A 24,932-nucleotide genomic window follows, 5' to 3' on the forward strand; every position below is an offset into this window, starting at 1 on the left:
CCCTTCATAATTGATTTTGGTTACAGCCTCACTGGCCGCTTAGAGCGCAGGCTTCCCTGGGCCCCCGCCAGACTCACAAGGTGCACCAGTGACCCTTTCACTCACTGCATGGTCCAGTTGAAGCAGTTATTGTTGCTTCTTGTGTTGTAGCCCCTGGAGACAGTGGTTTCTTTGAAAAAAACGTACTGCTGGAGGAATTCAGAAGATCAGGCAGCCTATGTGGAGGGAATGGACCGGTGGTTCAGGTCATACAGAGGTTTCTGGTCCTAACCATAAACATCGGTGGCTTGCTACATTTCTCCAGCAGTGTTTTGCTCAAGATTCCAGAATTTACAGTTTCTTATTTCACTATATTTTCTTCGTGTTTGTCCTTCCCAAAAGGCAAAGATTCCAAAGTAGTCAATCTCAGCTTTGATCTCCATGCAACATATCTCTGTCACATCAGATCATCCTCATTTGTCTGTTTCTGTCATTAGCTCGTCTACATTCTTGCAAGTACATCATTATGATACAATGCCATTAGACTCACCTTTTTCATTTTTGAAACTGTTCTACCTTGCATGTTTTCACTGTTAAAATATATAAATAAACTGAAATTGTTCTAGTTCTAAATACGGAGTGAGAAGCCAAGGAGGTTGTTGAGAAAATCTATAATCAAGGGTGGTAAGACAAAGTAAATTATTAATTGTGGGCCATCGGCCTTCCAAGTCTTAATGTCCTCACGAACCTTGTCCTAGGGTCTTAAAATAAGTGGTCAGTGAGATGTGTAGGAAGGAACTGCACATGCTGGTTTATACTGAAAAGGAATATGTGATGTTTCGACCCAAAACGTCACCTATTCGTTTTCTTCAGAGATGCTGTCTGACCCGCTGAGGTACTCCAGCTTTTTGTGTCTATGTCAATGAGATAGTTAATGTTCTAAGATTGCTTTAGACCCAGGGTAGGTTCAGTTAGATTGGAAAACAGCAAATATACTCAATTTTACAAGGGAGGGAGACAAAGCAAAAGACTACAAGCCATTTAGATTAACATTTGTTGTAGGGGAAATGGCAGAAGTAATTATTAAAATGTTTATAACCTAGGATATTTCTAGTAGTATTTTATCAGCAGTTAACAAACTTTAGTGAAAGATAAATTGTTTTTGACCAATGTGTTGACATTTGAAAAAGGAATATGTTTTGTGAATAGATGACAATGTGCTGCATTAATATTTATTGCAGAAACTAAATGTTCTAGTGGAATTTGACTATATCTGCTAGCATGTAAGAGTTTGTTCTCGACTATGCACAGAAGCATCCGGGTGTTTGGGCTCTTATTACTAACATATGTTAAATATTTAATACCACCAGGCCAAATCCTCCAAGACTTCTGCTTTGCCTTTGGGCTGAGCTATCTATGACCAAATATAAGTATTTTGTTTTACTTTTTAATTGCAAAATATTGGATATTTGGTTTGAAAATACACACTAAAATTCACACACATTCTTTTCTGAAATTCTTTCCGAATGTGTCACCTAGCATTTATTTCCCTTTTAGTTCTGCGGTAGTTAATTTGGTTTTGACTGCAGGATTACATTTTCGAAAAATGAGACCTGGTAATTGCTAAAGGAAAGTTGGTGTTGCAGTGTACAAGGCTCTACACACATATATGATGACCAAACTAAAAAATAAATGAAAAGAGATAGAAGGGACATTATACAACTGGAAAAAACGAATCTGCCATTATTTCAGTTTTTTTTTAAATTGGTTCTCTTCATATCATCTGCATGAGCTCATAGAACTACAGTTTAATCACTGCGTGGACTAAAAAAATTGCAGCAATATTTCTTGTAAGTTAGTGACTCATGTGTGACGTAGAGCTTTCCTGGTTCACCTTTTTCCTACAAAACGCTAACCAGAAGCCCAGGCAGCTCTGTGAAAGTTACATTTTCACAGATTGTCTTCCTACTTTCCTCTCCTGGTGCATGGATAATTTTTCATCCACATTTTGTTCGAATTTTACAAACAATATCAGCCATGATCACATTGAATGGCGGTTCTAGCTCGAAGGGCCGAATGGCCTCCTCCTGCACCTATTTTCTATGTTTCTAATATTCAGCACAAACGATCTAGATATACTTTTTCCTCAATGGTTTAACTTGTGTTGCATAAAAGTATATTGCGTAAAAGATGAGGTGGCATTTTTCACATAGGCCAATTTAGTTTTCATAAATGAAGGCTTTATTTTAAGACAGCACATTATTGGATTTTTAAAGCTACAGTTAGAATATTTTTAAAGATGCAGACCATTCAATGTGTATCATGTTTATGCTTTTCCTGTTAAAACAATGAGTTTAGTTTTAGTTTATTATTGTCACGTGTACCGAGGTACTGTGAAATGCTTTGTTGAGTGCTATCCAGTCAGCGAAAAGACTATACATGATTACAATCAAGCTGTCTACAGTGTACAGATTTAAGATAAAGGGTATAAGGTTTAGTGCAAGATAAAGTACAATAATTTCCGATTAAAGATAGTTTTAAGGTCTCCAATGAGGAAGATGGAAGGTCAGGACTGCTCTCTTGCTGGTGAGTTCTTGATGCTGCTATGAAGACTTGAACCAGCATCATGGATATATGTGGAGTTGGAAGGATTGCCTGACAGACATGTCTATTCGTATTTCATACGTATCCATTTTATGGGCTTTAGTTTGGCATGCAAACTTCAGCTACCAAAATAAACCTGCTGAAACAACAATGGAAATGTAATTATAAAAGAGATGCAAGCAAACAACTGTTTATTATGAAAAGTCTAAGAGAGAAAGGTAGAAGGGTTTAGGAAAGGAATTCTAGATGTAGTGGTTGAGGCTCTTTTAATGCAGGAAATGGAAGATGATGAGAATTTAAAAAAAAATTGTTAACTTGCTAGATATTTGTGATATTGGAGCTTAAGAGGAAGAACAGGGCCAAGGAAATAATTTATTCATATCTATCTGCTGTTGCCTTTCGTAATTTATAAAATTAATTTTAAGTTGAGAATAATTTTATACTTGTCTGTGATTAACAGGATATATGTTTAATCTGAGGCAGTGATTTTAAAAAAAATATTTTTGTTTCATTTATTAAATAATATTGTATTCATGCCAATGAATAATAAATTCATTGGTATCATTTAAAAATTTAAAAATAAATTGGATAGGCATATGGATGAGAAGGGAATGGAGGGTTATGGTATGAGTGCAGGCAGGTGGGACTAAGGGGAAAAAAATTTGTTCGGCATGGACTTGTAGGGCCAAGATGGCCTGTTTCCGTGCTGTAATTGTTATATGGTTATATGGTTAATATATTTTTGGATATTTTAGAATATTAGGAGATTCAGGAAATGTAGGGCAAGTTGAGGATAGTGACCCTGTTGCCAAAAAAAAGTGATCTTATCAAATGGCAGAACAGCTGGAGTGCTCTGTTTCACCTTCCGTTTGTGGTCTTGAGATCCAATAAGTTTTCATCAAAACATACATTTTGGATCATTTCATCTCTTCTCAGCTCCCTTTAAGACTATATATTTTAAGAAAGGTTGCCCATATTTAACCTAGGGCAACCTTTAAATTCTAAGAATCTAAGAATACTTTGAATTGTGCCTGATTCAATAGCTGGATTGTAGATTGGATGGATGACGACCAATTATTTCCTGATACTGGTACAAGTTGGCCAGTATTGTATATTGGCAATGGTGCACAGGCTGACGTGTTCATTAGTGACCAACATTCATTCAGTTTCCAGTTCCAGCCTACTTGTAAAGCATGCAATGAAGTTTGCCACGTGCAATGTACATGAGGATGTTGCGTTCATTTAAAGTTTGCAGTGCTATTCATGCATTGCAACATATCATTTTCCTCTTTTTACAGAAAGTTTAAGATCATCCACCAAAATCAGAAATTCATCAAATCCCTTTATAACAACAAAGCTTCCATAAATTATAAGCATGTAACAGAAAAAGCCAACTCTGATTTTTATAAACCATTTTAAGTTTATTCCATTGAAGTGACGCTTCCATCTGGTCATAATGTTTGGATTTTTTTTTTTTTTTTTGCTTTAAAGGGCCTGTCCCATTGCGGTGACCTAATCTGCGAGTTTAGAAGAGTTTGCCCATGACTCAAACCCGTAGCATGGTCGACATGTGGTCCTATGAGGTCACTGGAACTCTCCCTCATGCTCGAGGGAAGTTCCCGCTTACTCGCAGCCTCAGTTTGATCGAGGAACATTTTTCAGCATGTTGAAAAATTTTCAGTGAGTGAAAATTGGTCGGCATGGTTCTTTTGAACTCGTAGTGCAGTGGAGTGGGGTCGTTATGTAGTTAAAGGCAGTCGAGGGCAGCTGTAGGCAATCTCCTTTGCCGACTGGCATTTTAATTGGCTCATTGGAGTTTTCAGGACCAAGGAAAACCGTCCGGTAATGTAAAATGCCCGCTAAACTTTATTAAATGTTGTCTGGCTTCTTAAAAGTGTCTCCACTCCTTCTCCCCACCCTTCTACCACCCCTTCTACCACCCTCCCTCCCCCCCCCCCCACTTCTCCTCCCCTTCTCTCCACTCTCTTAAGGACTTACCGTACACTGTGCAGCCGTCTTTTATCTTTCTGTTCATTGAGGGTGTGAATTTCAGACAGCGCTCCCCCGCTTTCCCTGGTCCCTGCCTTTGATATGTGTTTTGTGTGTGTGTGTGTGTGTGTGTGCAGTCGGTCGATCCAGCTCACGGTTTCATCGCTGACGGTCGATCCAGCTCGAGGTTTTACCTCGAGCTTGAAGGTCGAAGACAGTCGCTGAAAGGTCGCGTCAGTGGGACAGGCCCTTTAGTGTGTTGGCTTCTAAATTCAAATAATTTGGAATTATTACAGCACTAGTCATTGTTCTATAATCAATCATTATGCAAAATGTACCTGGTTCACCATTATTCCAGTGCATGAAATTGCCATTCCTAACTGTCTACTTTTTAGGCAACTACCCTCAGAAATAGCCTTACCACCATCCTAAATCAACTGAGATGAATAAATGCAGCCTTGCCCGCATCATTTGCAACTCCCACACTGACAAACAAACCACAGACCCAACAGCAGAACCTTTTAAATTGTCGCACTATTATTGTGATGGTATGATTGAATCCATTATGATTACCTAATGTAAAGGTTTGGAACATGAGCTTAGCTTGGTGCTCAAGTCTGGCATTTATTGATTATAAAAATCAGAGTTGGCTTTTTCTGTATATGTTATGTTATGTTATGTTATGATACCTCTTAGGCTATATGATTAGCTACATGGAGAACTTTGAAGCAATCCTTTGCCACTCCCTCAAATTCCACGGCAAATCCTTTTTCTTGTTTCTTTATATATTATGATTGAACTTCAAAGGTACTTCAATGCAAACAAAGAAAATAAATATTTTTGAAACGTATCTTGTAACATGATATCTCAAAGTTTTGGAATCAATTTTTTTAAAAATTGAGTTACTGATGCAGTACTAACGATGAGATGCTTTGGTATGCTCTAATGTTGTGAAAGGCTCTGCACAAATGTTTTTTTTTTAACTATTGTATTTTTAATGAAGTCTGAGCCCTCCAAGAATTAAATGTTTCCTGGAATGTTCACTCCCTTGGGCAATAGGCTGCACTGAAAAATTAAGATAAATTGATTGGAAAGGTGGCCGTTGCTTGCCGTAAACTAAATGGTTTGGTGACTCAGAAGCTCAGCATGCCCCAAAGTGCTTTGCAACCAAAATATGCGTGACGTGATAATTTTGACAGGTACCTTTTTTTACACAAAGGGTGGTGAGTGTATGGAATGAGCTGTTGGAGGAGGTAGTTGAGGCAGGGACTATCGAAATATTTAAGAAGCAATTAGACAGGTACATGGATAGGACATGTTTAGAGGGACATGGGCCAAACAGGCAAGTAGGACCAGTGTAGATCGAACATGTTGGTCAGTGAACGCGTTGGGCTGAAGGGCCTATTTCCACACCATGACTCCATGACCTAAGTGTAATGTATTTATTTCACCAAATTACAGCTGTACCAGTCAGGAATGAAAGCAGGAAGTACATATTTTGGCATGAAGGGTACATCAAAGTTTAAGATTCTTGGTTGGGTTGCTATCCATGAATGTCACTATAGACACCAAAATAGATTTGAGGTGCAAACTATGAAACACTTGAAGGCATAATGGTGTATTCCTTTTCTCTTATATTAACAAATGTACCTTGCACCACTTTCTAATATTGATATATTTTGTACATAATGTAATGACTAGAATTTTACTAACACTGTTTCAGTAGATTTAGTAAAGTCAGACTAAAATGTATTTTAAAATGCTGATTAAAGTATTGCTTGTTATGGTGTTCATTGATACTCTCCCATTTCACAGAGAATATTAGTCCAGAGGAAGAATATAAGATTGCCTGCCTCCTGATGGTGTTTGTTGCTGTCTCTCTTCCAACTCTAGCTAGTAATGTTATGTCCCAATATAGTCCTGCTATTGAAGGTAAGTACTGGTTTTCTTCAGTGAAGTATCAAGAACAGTCATGGATAAAATCTTGAAGTTTCAGATGCTGTCATTACAAAAAACTATCGTTGAGGGTTCTATTTCAACATTTCATGGATATAATTGACATTGAAACGATTCGATTTTGCAGGGAATAAATAGTAGATGTTCAGTTTAGATTCTTAAAATTATTGTTGTGTATAAAGTTATATTGTTGTGAATGTTAACTAAATATACAGTTTGCTATACAGTATATGCATTTAAGATAAGTGAAGGAAACTACAGCGCCCTCCATAATGTTTGGGACAAAGATCCATCATTTATTTATTTGCCACTGTACTCCACAATTTGAGATTTGTAATAGAAAAAATCACATGTGGTTAAGTGCACATTGTCAGATTTTATTAAAGGTATTTTTATACATTTTGGTTTTGCCATGTAGAAATGACAGCTGTGTTTATACATAGTTCCACCATTTCAGGGCACCATAATGTTTGGGACACATGGCTTCACAGGTGTTTGTACTTGCTCAGGTGTGTTTAAATGCCTCCTTAAAGCGGGTATAAGAGAGCTCTCAGCACCTAGTCTTTGCTCTCGTCTTTCCATCACCTTTGGAAACTTTTATTGCTGTTTATCAACATGAGGATCAAAGTTAAGACAATGAAAGTCAAATAAGTCATTATGAGTGAGAAACAAGAATAAAACTGTTAGAGACATCAGCCAAACCTTAGGCTGACCAAAATCAAAGCTTACTAATAGCAAAGGTATTGGCAGGCCAAGGAAGACCTCCACAGCTGATGACAGAAGAATTCTCTCTATAATAAAGAAAAATCCCCAAACACCTGTCCAACAGATCAGAAACACTCTTCAGGAGTCAGTTGGGATTTGTCAATGATCACTGTCCGCAGAAGATATCCTGAACCGAAATACAGAGGCTGCACTGCAAGATGCAAACCACTGGTTAGCTGCAAAAGTAGGATGACCAGGTTACAGTTACAGCCAAGAAGTACTTAAAAGAGCAACTACAATTCTGGAAAAAGGTCTTGTAGACAGATGAGGAAGATTAACTTATATCAGAGTGATGGAAAGAGCAAAGTATGGAGGAGAGAAGATGACAGTGTGGTGGTGGGCCGGATCTCAGACAACGATGAGAAGAGGTGGCTGATCTGGCACTCTGGTCAGAACATCAAAAAACCTAAGGAGTTGATCGTGGACTTTTGGAGGGCACATCATCTGAGGACGTACACACCATTGAGTATAAATGGGGATACTGTAGATAGGATGAGCTGTTTTAAATACCTGGGGATCTCTGAGGATTTGACATGGACATCACACACTGCAGCACTCGTGAGTAAGGCAAGACAGCACCTTTACCACCTCAGGCAATTGAGGAAATTCAGAGGGTCTCTGAGGATCCTCCAGTGCTTTTACTCAGCGGCTGTGGAAAGCATCTTGTCTGGAAATATCACAATTTGGTTTGGGAACTGCTCTGCCCAGGACAAGAAGGCTCTGCAGAGATGGGAACTTCAATCGCCCCTCTGCAGGAACTATACATCGGAAGGTGTAGCTCCAGAGCCAATAACATCATGGGAGACCCCTTCCACCCCTGCAACGGACTGTTCCAGCTGCTATGGTCAGGCAAACGCCTCCGTTGCCAGGCTGTGAGAACGGAGAGGTTGAGAAGGTGTTTCTTCCTAGAGGCCATTAGGACTGTAAACTCCTACCTCACCAGGGACCAACTTTACTGTACCATTCTACTGGGTTTTTTTTAATTGCTGAGTTTTTTTCCTTTTTCCTTCCTCCCACAATATGTAATATGTAAAAGAATATGTGATTCGGTTCCATTCTGTTTGTAGGTTGTTTGTTGTTTGGACAAAGTCCGCGAGCATTGCCACTTTTCATTTCACTGCACATCTCGTATGTGTATGTGACGAATAAACTTGACTTGACTTGCCTTGAAGGTGGCTGCAATACAGGCCTGGCAGAGCATCACCACAGAAGATATCCAGCAACTGGCGATGTCCATGAATCGCAGACTTCAAGCAGTCATTGCATGCAAAGGATATGCAACAAAATACTAAACATAACTACTTCCATTTACATGACACTGCTGTCCCAAACATGATGGTGCCCTGAAATGGGGGTGGAACCATGTCTAAACACAGCTGTGATTTTGACACGTTGAAACCAAAATGTATAAAAATGGCCTTTATTAAAATCTGACATTATGCACTTTAACCACATGTGGTTTTTTTTCTTACAAATCTCAAATTGTGGAGTACAGAGGCAAATAAATAAATGACAGGTCTTTGTCCCAAACATTATGGAGGGCACTATATTTGTAAAACAATTTTTAAATCCTGGCATGATGTTCTGCATTTTTCCTTTAATACCTGAGCAACCTCAGCTTGTGCACTGTGTAAGTCATTTGCCTTATGCTTGGGGTGAGAAAGATTTCCCTTCGTGGTACCTACACATTTAGTTTCAGTCTGTAGTTTTAAATTCTTACTATATTTGAAATTTGGCTCAATACCTTTAACAAAATTTGATTTATACCGCACTTGTTTTAAAGCGAAAAGTCCGCAGTAGATCCAGGTATTTTATTCCCCAGCATCAAATAACATCTGCCAGACATTTGTGATAAATGTTTTAAGAATTTCCATGGCAAGGTTTTAAGGATCAAAGGATCTAGTCTTTAAGTCATCATCTCATTAGGAGCAACAATGTCCAGTCTTTTTGACTGGATAGCACGCAACAAAAGCTTTTCACTGTACTTCGATACACGTAACAATAATAAAGGAAACTAAAATGCAACCATGCTCTTTTACAATTTGTCCTGTTTCTGATGGTTCAAATATGTCAATGAAATACCTTTTGAACGTAATCCAAATAAAATTGAGGTACGTCAAATGTCAGGAAGTGGATGCAAAATGTCAAAAATATGCTTACTTTGAGTAGATTTTTGACATTGCTGTAGAAGTGATTCAGCGTGCACATTCAATTTCAAGCATTACCACAGTAAAATAATGTAAAGCTAAACTGCAGAGATTCCCCAGAGCTAATCAACTGCCCTAAAATCAGAAACAACTGCAGATGGCCAGTGATGAAGCTGTTCCTAGCATTAATGCAGTCATATTTTGTTAACATGGTTACCATCTATTTTTTTGCAATCCAAAATGGTGCAAGGGATTGGATTGTCGGGGTTAACTTGATAGAAATGAGGAATACTGCTTGTTTAACATTTTCTAATTCAGGTGAGGTAAAATAATAGGTTTTTTCTATATTCTGTGTTTGCCTCACCTGAGTATTTCCAGCATGTTTTTTTCTCAGTTATTTCAGTACTCCAGGCTCTAATTTTATTGTTTTATAATCTGTTGGCCTTGAGATCGATTTGTTTCATGTGGCGTACATAAAAATAATTGAGATTGCAGGATGTCAGAAGTATTTATCATGCATAAAAATTGAGTGTTTATGCTTCACATGAGGAAGATTGATGTTTCATTGATGTACGTGTGGTCTGTAATTTCACATTACCTTTATTTAACTGTACAGGGCATTGCAACAACATTCATTGTTTGGCCAAAGCGATAAATCAAATTGCTGCTGCCTTGTTCACCATTCATAAAGGAAGCATTGAGGATCGTCTTAAAGAATTCCTTGCTGTAAGTGGAGTTCCTATTTGTTTTTAAATATTGAATGAACTTTCAAAATCAACAGCACATGTTGCCACAAAGATGGAAAAAATAAGGCTGAAGACAGGATTAATACGAATGAATAGTTAGCACCTTCATATAGTTTACTTGGCATCAAGTAAGTGTTGGCTGTTCAATCTTCACAATCTAATCAACGGATGGATGGTCAGCCTGAACAAAGTTTCTAATGTATAAATCAAGGTCATATTGATTTATACATATCATTATTTATAGACCAAAGATGCATCATATCGGACCTCATCTGGAGTTTAATCATACTTCAGAAATCATCTTTGAGGAAATTAGTTCCTATTTCTCATTGGGGGTAAAAAGAGTAATGTGAATAAGTTATGACATCAGCTTCAATTAAGAAATTCTCTCTGTTCTCCTTTGAAAGTTCACGTTTTGTGCTTGGATTTTTTAAATTCTAATTTTATAACAGAATTTTTGAGAATGCTAATGGTCTTGTGAGAGTACAAATCAAGAATCGTTAGTGACCATCTTCTATAGCTAAGTAACGGCTAAAAATGGGAGCATGGCGATGATCAGTGTCACTTGATAGAGATGGTACACAGTGGGGGGGGGGGAAAGCAAGATGAAGAACATAATTCATTAGTTTTGCTACATGATTATTAATTTGCCCTTTCTTGTATAAGGGGTGGAATCAAATCATTATAAACACGACTACATTGCCAAGAAATGTTATGCTTGAATAAGGATTATGCTTGGATCAGGATTTCCATAAACTGCAGATAAAAATAGCCAATTTGCAAATATTTAAAAACTGTTAGTGCAGCCAATTTAACCATTCATTAAAAAGCCACAAACTAATGTTTTAAAGTTAATGTACAGTGACTTCATTCAGTAATTCAGTCTAAACAACACTTTTTAACATAAATTATTAGATTCTAAATTGTGCTACTGTCTCTTGGTGAAATTTAGCCGTTCTTTGAGTAGATGTAGTGTGGTATTAAAAAAAACTTGGTTAATAGCAGCATTTTATGCTTGGATCAAAATTTATTTGTAAATGTTATGGTTGGATCAGATTGTGTGTAATGGGAGCAACTGCAAAGTAGTTTGGTATTTTGGAATTCTATACTTGGATCAGGTATGTGTTTACCTACAGTCAATGTATCCCTCTATTCTCCTTTCTATTTTCTGTTTGACATATTATTTTTCTTGTTCTCTAATTAGATGTTGAGAATATGTAAAATTTAAATCTAGCGATCATCAATTTATGAAGGTATTGAAATGAAAATTGTTTGGATAAATGGTACAGAAATTTGTGTTGGTGTTTTTTGACTACTCCAACGCCAATTATCTAACCGCAAACCCAGCAGAAATCGCAGAATTCCCACAGTATCCAAATAGCTAAATGTAGACTCTTCAATGGGCCAATGGAATTGCTCTGCACAGTGGTGGAGTATCTCAACGAGTCAGGCAGCATCTTTAATGGATAGGCAACATTTTGGGTTGGGACCCTCTTTCAGTTTAATGCTGACCTTCGCACTGTGTTTGACTGATGCTGCCCCCCCCCCCCCCCCCCCCCAACAGATACCGCCTGTCCCGCTGTGATGGTGCCTAACCCATTGAGTTACCCCAGCATTTTGTTTTGCTGAATCAGTCTGAAGAAAGGTCCTGACCCGAAACATTCCCTCCACAGATGCTGACTAACCCATTCAGTTACTCCAGCACTTTGTTTTGCTGAAAATTCTAGCATCTGCCTCCAGTAGAATTACTACCTTGTTTTCTGTTCAAAAGTAGAATGTATTTTGAAAGCATTATGTTATGTGAAGCAGTGCTATGATTTAATCTTTTGCTTTATTAAAATAGCATTTTACACTGAATGCCCTACAGGGAAATGTTGGCTTGTCCTGTGTAGTATATTGTTGTCCCACTCTTTCCGTGAATGTATGGAACCAAAATGAGAAATTAGATTATATGCTCATTCCTTTGGTTATTTGGCTGTGATCTGAGGATTCTGGCTGATGGAATGCTTATGGTTCCAGACTCTCCTAGAGTATTGTTTTAGAAATCTCCTTTTCATATTAACGTTTACAGTGAGCATAAGGTTTTGCCTCTACCGATCTTAACCAGTGCAAGATTATAATCACTCAGCCATAAAAAATAGTCATATTTAATATTTTTGTCAGTAGTTTTCTGTTTGCAAATTGGTTGCAGCATTCGCTTTTGTAAGAGACTTTTCAAAAGCACAGCATTAGTTGTTATTAATTTTGGGATAGTTTGAAGAAATGGGTAGTTATTGAATAAATAAACCTTTGAGCTGAAATGACAGACCATTTTCTCTCTAGAAAATGAAATAGTATTTTGCTTGTTCAAAAATTGCACTGTTCAATTCAGAATTGAGCGTGCAATCATTAAATCCCATCTAGTTGAACGGAGTGAAATTTAATACACTGAGCAGTAAATTACTTTGCTTTTAAATCGTTATTTTACTGCCATTTGTGGGTAAGAGTATTAACCTCCATGTTTTGACTTCCAAATTTAGAGTGCCATTTATTTAACTTGAACTGAATAGATGTCTGCCAAACAATCAGATGCAGTACACGGGGTCCAAGAGATTTAACAGATGTTGCATGCTCCAAATAAATACATCTTATTCTAAATCACTTGTAGATTTTAATGTGCGCTATTAGATCGACCTGCTATCCATAAGAAAAACTAAACGATTTGTATATTGCTAATTAATGCAATATAATAGCAAGCAACATTTATTTAGAAATCAATTTAGAAAATATAGTTTAGTAATTTTCATACTTAATTCCTTTAAATATGTTGGTGCTAAACAAATATCCATACATTGGTTAGTGTACATTAGTATAGAGTAAAATGGCTTTAAATCATTTCACTCTCTTGTGTATGATTATACATGCATAGTTTGGGTAGGAGCCATTCATGCTTAGGTGAGTTACTATTGGCATATTGTATTATTTTGTCTAGATATTTCTAGCAGTATTAATTTGAACGTTTGGGGGCGGGTATTTGATACATAGATGGGCGTTACATATATCATAGTTGGAGTGGGAGTGGCCAGATCAGACGAGCCACGGGAGTTGGAGAAAACACAGTACTCACCAGATACTAAGAACGGAAAGCTACAATTTGTATAAAAATAAAGAGGATCTGGTATGTTCATCTTTTTGTCTGTACAACTACTTCAATAAAGAACCAATTAAGCTAGAAATAAAGACTGGAAGATCCGTTCTTATCATCTGTATAAGATCACTCCCACTTACCCCGTGTAGTAATGGCAATGGAAAACTGGACATTGGGAAAGTTTGAAATTGCCATTACAGTTTGATTTGAGTGGATAGCGCACACAGCAAGCTTATCACTATCTCGGTCCACGTGACACTAATAAACAAAATTAAATAAAAGAGGGAAAAATGCATGGCAAGTGATGTGGAAGGCAATGCCTTGAAGTGGAGGAAGCATGTTCAAAAGCTCCCAAAAGGTAATTGGATAAATATTTGAAAGGTAGGGATTTGTATAATTCTAGGGAAAGAGTAGAGTAGAGGTCATGTACTTTTATGTAGTGTGGACATGGGCATAATAGGCTAGATAGTTGATTGGAATTCTTGGAGTATATATATTACAGCAAGAACCCCAAGTTCAGAAAAACAACATGAAGCTTTTTCTGGAAAATTAAGTTTGGGATTATTGAGAGGGAAGTAAAGTTGATGCTTTTAACAGATAGACTTAATTTCTGAAAGAAAGGACTGATAGTGAACAGAATTGTGGTGTACATTTAAAATATTTAAATTCATCTGTTACGAACATGTATAATTTTGAAATTGGGTAACTTTGTTTTAGCCAAAGTTGCAAACTGGTCATTTGGGAATATAGACTTTTCTGACTTTTCAGTTTGACCATGAAAAGTTGAATATTATAAAATTCAGAGAAGAGATTGAGGGAAGGTTAAACATTACATTTCTGAATCGTACTTTTTAAAGTACCATTAGATTTTGGGAGGGAAATAAGTAGTATTGTCGGACCCTTCTTTTTCAAACAATGGTGCAGAAACAAAAGTCAATTGAATGAATTTACAGTCCTGAAGCAAAAATTTGGGCTGTGGGATTGCACATCAGGAATTCATGCACAATCCGCATGCCGCAGGATTTTCCGCCCATTAAAGTTAATGGGCAGTGTTGTGACTGTAGTGACCTCGGCCCAGTTTCTGATATGAGCTCCAGGCATGCAAAGCCCTGCGCTGGGAATTCAAATTTGTAAAATTGCTTTCAAATATTTGAAAGAAAGAAAACTTACTACCCCAGCATCCAAGAAATTCTTGGAGGTGCATGCAATTTGAAGAATAAAATGTTTCCAATTGCTATTTCAAACATTATTCTTAACTGCTTTTATTTAGTACCAGAAAGTGGAAGAGAGATCTGTTACTCATTTGCAACACAACCAGACCAATTAGCCCTCAAGCCTGTTTACCATTCAACTCATGGCTGGACAGTGCCTCCTACTTCCTTGCCTTTTCTACTTATCACTTGATACCTCCTACAAATCTATCAAACTCAGTCATAAATTCAATTGATTTAGTCATTTAGAGGAGAAGTTACAAATTTCCACTACCTCATACATTACTGACTTTTTTTCTCTTGAATGGCTGGTTTTGTTTTTAAAACCATATCGCTTCCTCCCTGCTTACAGCTTCATTGAGATAAAAACCTGTTTCTATTTGTGCTACTTTTTTGTGACATGTACCCGCTTGTTGAAATTGCTTAGTTCATGCATTTTTCTGAAAATATTACATCTCTAATTCAGAATATATCTTTCTCATTAAATGCTCTGGTTTTGGCCATTTGTTTATTCTGCTCGTGTCCCTTTGTAACTTCCTCTTTGCATCCACCTAACTTGCTGTACCTTCCTAATTGGTTTCATTGGAAAATTGGCTGATGGAATAATGTTTTATTTCTCAGCAATTGCTGAGGCGCCAGACCAGATCTCTGGGGAGCAGCACATCCTGCCAATCTGAGGATGTTGCCTACTGTCCTACCTCCCACCCATGTAATGTTTGCTAATAATCCCTTATCAAAGTCTTTTGGCTGTTTATATAGACAGGCTTCCTGTATGCTTCTTCCTCCATCATGCTAGTGACCTAGAAGTAGCCAACATTTAATGCCTAGACAAACAGAAGTTAAAGGCATGAAACTAGGCAATTTGGAGCACTATATGTGCTGGTCAAAAAACAGCTACCGAGCCTCATCCTATTTCCAACTTTATAACTCCGTCCATTGCCGGATAGGATATGACTTGGGGATTTCTGCCTTCACCGTTCTTTTGGGTTTTATGTTCCAGATCCTAAATGCCGTCTGGGTGATATTTATAGTTTCCCTCTACGTTCACAAGTTACTGTAAACCTATGAGCCTGGTTAATGGGTCTGCTAATGGAATTAGGTCTAATGTATCTATGCTCTTCTGCTTTAAACACCTCAATTATATCCTCCTCGGCTCTCTTTTTCGAGGAAAAAGACTCCAACTTACCCAGTTTACTAAAATATTTTTGTCTAGGTAAATGTCTATGTTAGATTCCTGTGCCCATCCTGTCTAACACGTGGTGACCGGAACTATATAGTAATGTACCTGACCTAATTGTTTATTGGAGTTGCTGAAAACTCTTCATGTTGTTGGCCATATGCTGAATCAGTCACCTGATCTATCTCTACAGTTTCTCTACAGTACACTTTTATTTTGGCGTTCACTTCCTGTGATTGGCCTCCCTAAATACAACTGCTCATGGTTATCCAGAGTGAATTCCATTTGCCACCAACTATTGGCATCTTATGATGTTCTTTAATTTTCATACGTGGTATCAATTGTATCCCGCATCTGTATTAGCACCAAGCCTCTTAAACGTGGTCCCTAAATGTGTTTAAATCATTTGTATATACCACAAAAATGAAAAGAATATAGCACTGAACTCTTAAACTATTGTAAATTATCCAGTCATCAAACGTTACTATTTGCTCCAGTTACTGAGCCAAATTAGGCTCATTGGCTTTTTTCTTTAACTAGTCTGCCACCCGGCTCCTTCTCAAAAGCGTTTATAAAATCCATTAGAAATATTTGAATGTACTATCTTCATAAATCATCCCTTTTATTACAAACTAAAACAGATATGACCTTTGCAAAATATACTGACCACCATTTTTAATGCATGCCTATTTGATATTTGCTCCTGAACACATCATCAGTGATGTAACCTGGGGTCATTGGATGTTTTGGGTCTTTCAACATCAGACACCCTCACCCAGGCGACCCAGCCGTGGTTGATCAGACCACGACTTGTATTCAGGTGGCATTCACTCCTCCCCACGGACCTCTCCTGATGAAGACCAAAATGGCCTCTTGCCATTTTCTCCAATAATTCACTCATCAGACATGAGATTGACTGGGCAGTAATTATTTCGCCGAACCTTGTCTTTCTTTTTGAACAATCCCACCTTCAGCCAGTGATGATTGAGACGTGTTAGTCAGCGCTGCCATTCACTCTCATCCACTCTTTCTTGCCTTGTTTCTCTTAACAACCTGCAGTACATGGTGTATACTTCCAAAATCACTCAACTCTTATTTCTTCTACTTCATATTCTATTAAAATATATCACCCAGTGCCTTAACTATGGTGAGAATTGTTTGCCTGTGCTTGGAAAGCAGATGCAAAGAATTTATTGCGAATCAGACCCAGATTTATCTGCACACATTTTGCCTCTGATTGGCCATATTCTTCCCTTATATTAAGAGCCAGGCTTCCATGATTTAACTTTTTATGTCATCCAGAGTTTTTCTAACTCCGTTTAAAATGTATTCCTTTTTTGCTTAATTCCCCACCCAGCCCCAAGTTAGGAATATGTTTATTCTGAACTCTCGCTCTCTCCTCCCTCAACACACGACTATCTCCAGTGGCGGTGCATCTGCTCTCAGTTGAACCCATGTGACCTAATTTGTTTATCCTTACAGCGACATGTTCTTCCTCGCAGTTGCAATTGGTTTGTAAACATTTTTTAATCCCGAACTGATTCAGAAACCCCGAGCCAAATTTGTTGAGCTGCCCATTCCTGTCATCTGATTACATTTCAATAATAGTTAATGTCTTCAATATATGTGCTTATTTCATATCATCTACTTCTAGATTCTTTGAGTTGAAGTATATCTAAATGCTGCCAAATAGCTGTACTGTCCATTTTCTAGCTCCTGTTTCTTCCCCTTCCCACTTTTAAACTTGCTTCCTAATTCTTTGCTATTTTTCTCTGTTACCAGTGCTTCCCTTGAAAATCAATGTGGAAGTTCCATTTCTGCCAGGGTATTCCTGGCAGCATTTATGCATGTTGCTAATTGCCCTTGGTGTGCTGTGTTGCCTCCTTGGAGCATGGTTGCCTCTCTAAGAATAATATTCCCACAGTCTGTTAAGGAGTTCCGGAACTGGTCATTTCTTTCTATGCCTGTCTCCTACGTGACTTGATTAGGAACCTGGAGATGGTAGTACTCCAATGCATCTTCTGCCTTTGATAATGGTCAAAGATTTGGAAGGTACAGTGTGCAATCTGGGCAATAAACTGCAGTGTATTTTGTAGGTAATACCCACCGCAGTTATTGTGCTCAAGAGGTTATTGTTGAGGTGCCAGTCAATTGGACTGCATTGCCCAGCATGGAATTGAACTTTGAGACTTTTTGGTGCTTTACTCAACCAGGTTGGATAGAATATGCCATCATAGTTCCCTAGGTTGTCAGGAGGTGGGTTATTCACTGCAGAATGGCAAACACTGGGCTGCTATCATAGCCACATTATTTGTGTGAATGATCCTGAGTTTCTGCTCAGTGGTGATCATAGTACATAGATCTCATTGAAGGAGTTGCTCTGGACAATTTCCTATGTCCAATCTTCAATGTTGTCAGGCCAGCTTGATAATACACTTCATCGTATTGTGTCTCACCTTTGGAACTCTTTGCACCAAGGTTGTGATATGATCTGGAACTAAATGGTCCGGCTGAAACGCGCACAGGGCGTGCATTAGTGCTGTTTGCTGGGACTGTTGATGGTGGCTTCCATTGCCTTGTTGATCAGTGAGATAGACTGACTGATGATAATTAAATTAATAGATTGGTTCTGCATTTTATAAACAGGGCATAGCTGTGTAATTTTCCACATTGGGTAGATGCCAGTATTATAGTTGTGTACTGGAACAACCAGGATAGAGGTGCAAGTGGTTCTGGAGTGTAGGTCTTCCGTGCTACAACTGGAGTGTTTTCTGGTCCCATAGCCTTTGCTGTAACTGGTGCTCTCTAATGTTTCTTGATTATACGTGGAGCAAATTAAATTGGCTTGAGACTTACTTCTTGTGTGGGGATTTCAGGAAGTCCTGCCTTAGTCAAGATCACATCTCCCTCAAAACAAGTCACAGAAATCCACCTTAAACTTTTGTATCATGTTATGCTTGTCTAAATATTGAATCCAGGTGACATTTACCAGTAATTTCCATAAATAGACATTAAGCTCCCAGGTCTTTAGTGACCTTGTTTCTTCAATTCTCCATATTTACCAGCTCAAAGATATAGTACATTAATTTAGAGAGGCTTGGAAAATTATTACCAATGCATCTGCCTTCTCCACATTCAGTTTATTTTAGTTACTTATGGCTGGAAACTATTTACTCCTGGAGGTTTTATATCATGGATCTTGTTTATATCAATTACCAACTTTTAATTTGTATTATATCTGTTACTGCACTGAAAACAAATTTGAAGTGCTTACTTTGGAAATAAAAAAATCTGCAGATGTTGGAAATCTGGAAAAAAAACTTTTTTTTGCTCAAGATTTCAGCATCTACAGTTTATTGTCTTCATAGTTTGTCCTTTTAATTGGCCCAGAATTCCATTTATTACATAATCTCAATGTTAATTCCCTGCAATTTTGGTTTGCTGTGCATTTCTAATGCTTTGTTGCATTTGAATAGCTCTCCCAGTCACAGTACAGCTCAAAAACACTTTATTTGACCCAGGATCTTTATGCCAACCATAAGCCGATTTAAACCAATCCCATCTTCTGGGTATTCACTTTTTTGCATTAAAGCCTCATCCTTTATTCCTGTTGGATGGATCATGACATTTTCCTGTTTATTTACACAATATTATTTTACCATCCAAACTTTTAACTAAATCTACTTTGTTATTTATTACTAACTGTACAATGCCCTGTTATCTTGTCAGCTCTATACACACTGTATTTGAGAAAGTGGCTTGGTTTATCACCTCGCTTTGTACACATAAAAAACTGTTACCTTTTAGCTTGTTTTTTTGTATTTTTAATCTGTGAATTTATGAATTCCTGCTACTGGTCATTGGTATCAGAAGATATGAAGCCAAATTCAACTATTTTTCTTCAACTTTTTTCCTCGGGGTTTAAGTGAGATGTGCAGGTCGATTTCTTTTTACACAGGGACCGTGGCAGGTGCCTGGAACAGGCTGTCGGATGGTAGAGGCATATAGGACAATGGCATTTGAGGCTTTTGGATACACATGAATATGCAGGGAATGAAGGAATATGGATCATGTGCAAGCAAAGTAGATTAGTTAATCTTGGCAACATACTTGGCACAGACATTGTGGGCTGAAGGGCCTGTTTCTGTGCTGTACTGTTCTATGTAACTTTGACTTGATGTCTGAATTTCTACAATTTATTTAATAGGATTTTTGTAAATAATCATAGAACCTATAGTTGGTCAGACTGTTTAAACACACAACTAATGTTAACAAAACATTTGCTCTAGCTCGCATCTTCCAGTTTGTTAAAAATCGGACAGGAGACCGACAAGACCACTACCAGAAACAGAGAATCTGTTTACCTTCTGCTTGACATGGTATGTATTAAGTTACATTGCTTACATTTAAATTGTATGCAGTCACTTCCTAGAAATTTAGAATCATTAAGAAGTAGAAATAGATTTTCCCTTCCACCTGTGCCAAGCATATAGTTAAAAACTTTTTACCCAAACTTATGTGCCAATAAGATGCGAATGCAGCCTCTCGTCAATCCCTTAGTACTTTAGAGGTCATTTGGCATCATCTGTACAACTCTGCAGTGGCCTATTGCTCATTGCCAAATAGCACCCTCGTATATCATTTGTGATTGTAATCGTATTCTATCTAAGCAGTACAATAATTCAATCTAGATCTTATTTTTACCTAGTCTTTATCCTGGTTCTGCAGACCCAGTAGCAAACAATTAGAACAGTGTTACAAAATAGATTTAGATTCAGGCAAACTCTAACCAGGGTAATTGCTTGCACTCAGCAGTCATGTTTTATGTCATGAGCTCATCTGCAAACATCTAGCTTGACATGCTTTGAGAAATGAGCCACTGTGTTTGTTTTAACTTCGCATTTACAGACCCCCTTTTTCTTTTAAAAGATTGTTCAGTGTAATATTTATGGTGTTCTTGCTGAGCTGCTAACAGCATTTTTGTTGAGGCTTTTGTGGTTTGGTTGCACGATGACGTAAGCTTAGCAACAGTGAGGCTGACGTTGATGATTGAAATGCCACTGTATAAAATTAGTGACGTGTGGGTGGACTTTTCTGCAGATTGTTCAAGAGTCGCCTTTTCTGACAATGGATCTGCTGGAATCTTGTTTTCCCTATGTCCTCCTGCGAAATGCATACCACGCTGTCTACAAGCAAAGTGTTACATCTTCGGCTTAAGTTGGAATTTAGTGGAGGCAAGATTGAAATTTAACATGTTCTACAGTACAGGTTTACAAACTAATAACTGTAGAATTGTTTCACTTTAGTCTAAAAAACAGTTATGAAACTGAATCATTTTTCATAGACATACATTGTAGACCAGTGGTTTTTATTACGTTGTTATGATATGCTTGATTGATTTACTGCATAGTGGCAAAACTGGTTTCACTTAAATAGCAGCTACATTTGTTATAATTACACTACAATGTTGGTTGGGTTTTAAAATCATTTGTGTACAAGAACAGCTGTTTTAAAAAACAACTTAAAGCTGTTGAAATGTGGAGGAAAATTTATATAATCACTATCTGGAGATGATCTAGCTTCCTTCTGTGTAAATTATTTCAGGTAAGGCAGGAAAAGATTTGTACCTATCATTCTTCATTGATGGTAAATGGAATAAATGGTTTATTAGTTGCATATATTTGGATTTATTACAATAGTTCTATTTCCTTTAATTTTAAACAATATTACTCTGAAATACACTGTAATATCTACAAATTGTGTAGGAACGCCAAAATCTCCAAATACAATTCTAGCAATCCACTGCATATTACTCAGAACAAATGTGATGTTTGTATAAAGCATAGTATAATTTTTTTTATAAAACTAACTTCAGTGGAGAGCTTGTTGAATTTCACACTATCATTGTACCCTGTTGTACGCTATGACTGTATGAATATTTATCTCATAAGATGGCAGCCCTTAAGCTCTTTTATATGTTTTACATTTTTCAAGTTTGTGTATCTTCCATAATGAATAATAAAACACCAGGTTACTTCACATTCACAACAGAGAATGTATTTTTATTAATTCTAACTTGCAATTTAATATTTCCATATACAATAAAAAACTCTGATAATCTGCTATCCAGCTCTGCAAAAATCACAGTTTGGCTCTAGTTCACTTGTGCACCGTTTCCTGCATTTTAACTCATCTGATTAATTGGAAAACTTTATTATTATTATTATTATTATTATTTTTTTGTGAACAGTGGGATTAATAGGAATAACATCCAATCGTCCTGGAACGTTAACTGTTCCTGAACCACCAATGTGCTGAAAGTGCTGGACTATCAGAGTTTTACTGTAGTTGTGCCTATAACGTGATCTTTAATTTCCTCAGCTTTCTTAATGAGTTCCAAGTCTAGATTTAAACAGGAATCATAATCCTTAAATACTCAAAAATTCATTCAGACTAAAGGGTCGCAACCTGAAATGTTGCCAATCTATTCCTGCCACAGATGCTGCCTGACCTGCTGAGTTACTTCAGCAGTTTGTGATTTGCTCAAGATTCCAACATCTGCAGTTCCTTGTGCTTCCAATATTCAAATTGTGTTGTTCAAATAGAAGCAGAATATATTTGTTGCCCATTTATCATTGATTTAACCTAAATGGATTTGGGAGTTGTCGCGTCCAAGAATTGCAACTTTATGTGCATTCACCATGCCATACACACATTCATCCAAAACATAAATAGCCTAACCTCAAACACCCACTTGCCGTTTCTGTCAGGCACTTCCTGAGTCCTCTGCATTTCTCAAACTAACTTTATTAGGTACTTCACAATGCAAAACTGGGGTGGATGCCATTGTTAATGTTGATGGGGGTGCCTGAGAAGAACGACGGTAAAGACTGGACTTAAGTGCTTTATTTTTCCAGACTTGTTTGAATATTGCTTTTCTTAAAGTCGCCACACATTTCAAACTTTGTGAAAATACTTCATTTGCGTTGAATCATTCCAAATTCTGCTGGAAATAGATTTATCACAAACATACAATTTTGCTTGGCCTTTAGTTTTTATATTTGGTTATTTAAAATTATGTAATTTATAGTCTGTACAATAGGTTACTGCTTGGTTATTTTTCAAAATCAATGTTAAATCTAGGGCACCCTTGAGTATCTGTAGTTTCTTCAAAGTCCTGCAAATGGACAGAATGATCATAAAGCTTCTGTGACTAACTTGCAGCCCATGGAAATTCAATTCAATTTATTTTTCTTACCCTAGGTAGGCTAGGTAGTCTATGACTATAATTTGATTGATAAGTCCCATGATCAGTAACAAAGTTGCAAAAACCTGCTGGTGAAACTCAATGGGTCAGGCAGCATCTGTGGAGGCAGAGGGATGGTCAACGTTTTGTGTTGAGACCCTGCATCAGTTGAGATTTAAATGCAACACATAACCCTAGAATACTGGAACCATGTTATTCAAATGGAAGGATTCCTGATGCATGGACTGATCTGGAGATGTTATCCATTCCCTCTGTCTCTAGCTGCTGCCTGAACCGCTCAGTTTCTCATGCATTTTCTTTATTTGCTCTATTACAGAATCTGAAGCCTGTTGTGTCTCCGGAAAGTTACAAAGGTTTTTCTATTCTGCAGAGTCCTGTCTGTAAAGTTGAACAAATTGATAAGAATAGTTGAAGTTCAATAATTTGTTTTCCCACTGATTCCAAGCATATTCCATTGATTAATGTGCTGATATGCTTTCTTGGAAATTTATCCTGTGAGACACACGAGGCTACAGATGTTGGAATCTGGAACAAAAAACAAACTGCTGGACAAACTCGGCAGGTCAGGCAGCATGTGTGGAGGTAAAAGGAAGGTCAGCATTTCGGGGTGAAATTCTGCATCTAGTCAGAGTGGAGAAAGAAGATGGCCAGTATCAAGGGGGTGGGGGGGGGGGGGGTGGGGGGGGGGGGGGGGGGGGGGGAAGAGGTGGGGTGTGAGTGGGGAGTGGATGATTGGCAGGTTGGGAGACCTGTCAGAGGTGGATGGGTGGAAGCAGAAAAGGAAAAAAGGGCAGGTGAAACCAGGTTTGAGGGTGGTAAGGAAGAGTGAAGGTGGAGACGGCTGTTATTCATCTGGGAAGTTGCCTGCACTGATCACTGTGACTCGTGCTGATTTAATGCACTGCTTAATTAAATTGACAAATTATGCTTACAACATTCATCTGAATTCTATCCCTGTGATTACTGCTTGATCACATGGGTACATGGTACAAGAGAAGTAAGTACATTCTGGAATGTTTTGAGCTGTATTTTTATTCCATGTATTTCTTAAAACGTGACAAAACCAACATTACATTAAAAATAAATGTTTTAACAGTTGTGATAGTATTGACCTAACCAGATTATTATATCTAATACTTTTCGGTAATGATCGTCATTCTACATTCTTCCAATGCTTTTCACTATTTGCCTCAATTTTTTAAGCCATATTTAAAGGACAAACAGAAGTTGTATCTATGATGAGAGCATGACTGTGCAATAAGAACAAGCAGAAGAGGAGCATTATTGCGAGTTAGGCAAGGCTTTTAGTTTTGATAAACTGTTCCCAGTGAGCCCCAAGTATTGAGGAATGCAAATTATAGATGCAAAAAGTCAAATACACAACTGTACCTAATGAAGCAAATGCTTGTTTGGTTATTGTATGTATGAAGATGTGCAACATAGAAACATAGAAATTAGGTGCAGGAGTAGGCCATTCGGCCCTTCGAGCCTGCACCACCATTCAATATGATCATGGCTGATCATCCAACTCAGTATCCCATACCTGCCTTCTCTCCATACCCTCTGATCCCCTTAGCCACAAGGGTCACATCTAACTCCCTCTTAAATATAGCCAATGAACTGGCCTCGACTACCCTCTGCGGCAGAGAGTTCCAGAGACTCACCACTCTCTGTGTGAAAAAAGTTCTTCTCATCTCGGTTTTAAAGGATTTCCCCCTTATCCTTAAGCTGTGACCCCTTGTCCTGGACTTCCCCAACATCGGGAGCAATCTTCCTGCATCTAGCCTGGCCAACCCCTTAAGAATTTTGTAAGTTTCTATAAGATCCCCTCTCAATCTCCTATATTCTAGAGAGTATAAACCAAGTCTATCCAGTCTTTCTTCATAAGACAGTCCTGACATCCCAGGAATCAGTCTGAATCAGCACTCCCTCTATGGCAATAATGTCCTTCCTCAGATTTGGAG

At 37.8% G+C, this 24,932-nt stretch overlaps 1 protein-coding gene across 4 annotated transcripts in view; it reads left to right on the forward strand.

Moving 5' to 3' along the window:
- nckap1 (NCK-associated protein 1) overlaps window positions 1-21,756 on the forward strand; it is a 153,135-nt gene extending 131,379 nt beyond the window's left edge. For all 4 annotated transcript variants that reach the window (XM_055637842.1, XM_055637843.1, XM_055637845.1 and 1 more), the window contains 4 exons: window positions 6,388-6,504; window positions 10,057-10,166; window positions 19,991-20,080; window positions 20,802-21,756. In XM_055637842.1, the coding sequence (XP_055493817.1) occupies window positions 6,388-6,504; window positions 10,057-10,166; window positions 19,991-20,080; window positions 20,802-20,918 (434 nt within the window). In that variant the 3' untranslated portion in view covers window positions 20,919-21,756. The remainder of the gene's footprint in view (window positions 1-6,387; window positions 6,505-10,056; window positions 10,167-19,990; window positions 20,081-20,801) is intronic.
- Window positions 21,757-24,932: the final 3,176 nt, after the last annotated feature.

Source organism: Leucoraja erinacea, chromosome 7, assembly GCF_028641065.1.
Source record: "Leucoraja erinacea ecotype New England chromosome 7, Leri_hhj_1, whole genome shotgun sequence".
NCBI classification, from domain to species: domain Eukaryota; kingdom Metazoa; phylum Chordata; class Chondrichthyes; order Rajiformes; family Rajidae; genus Leucoraja; species Leucoraja erinaceus.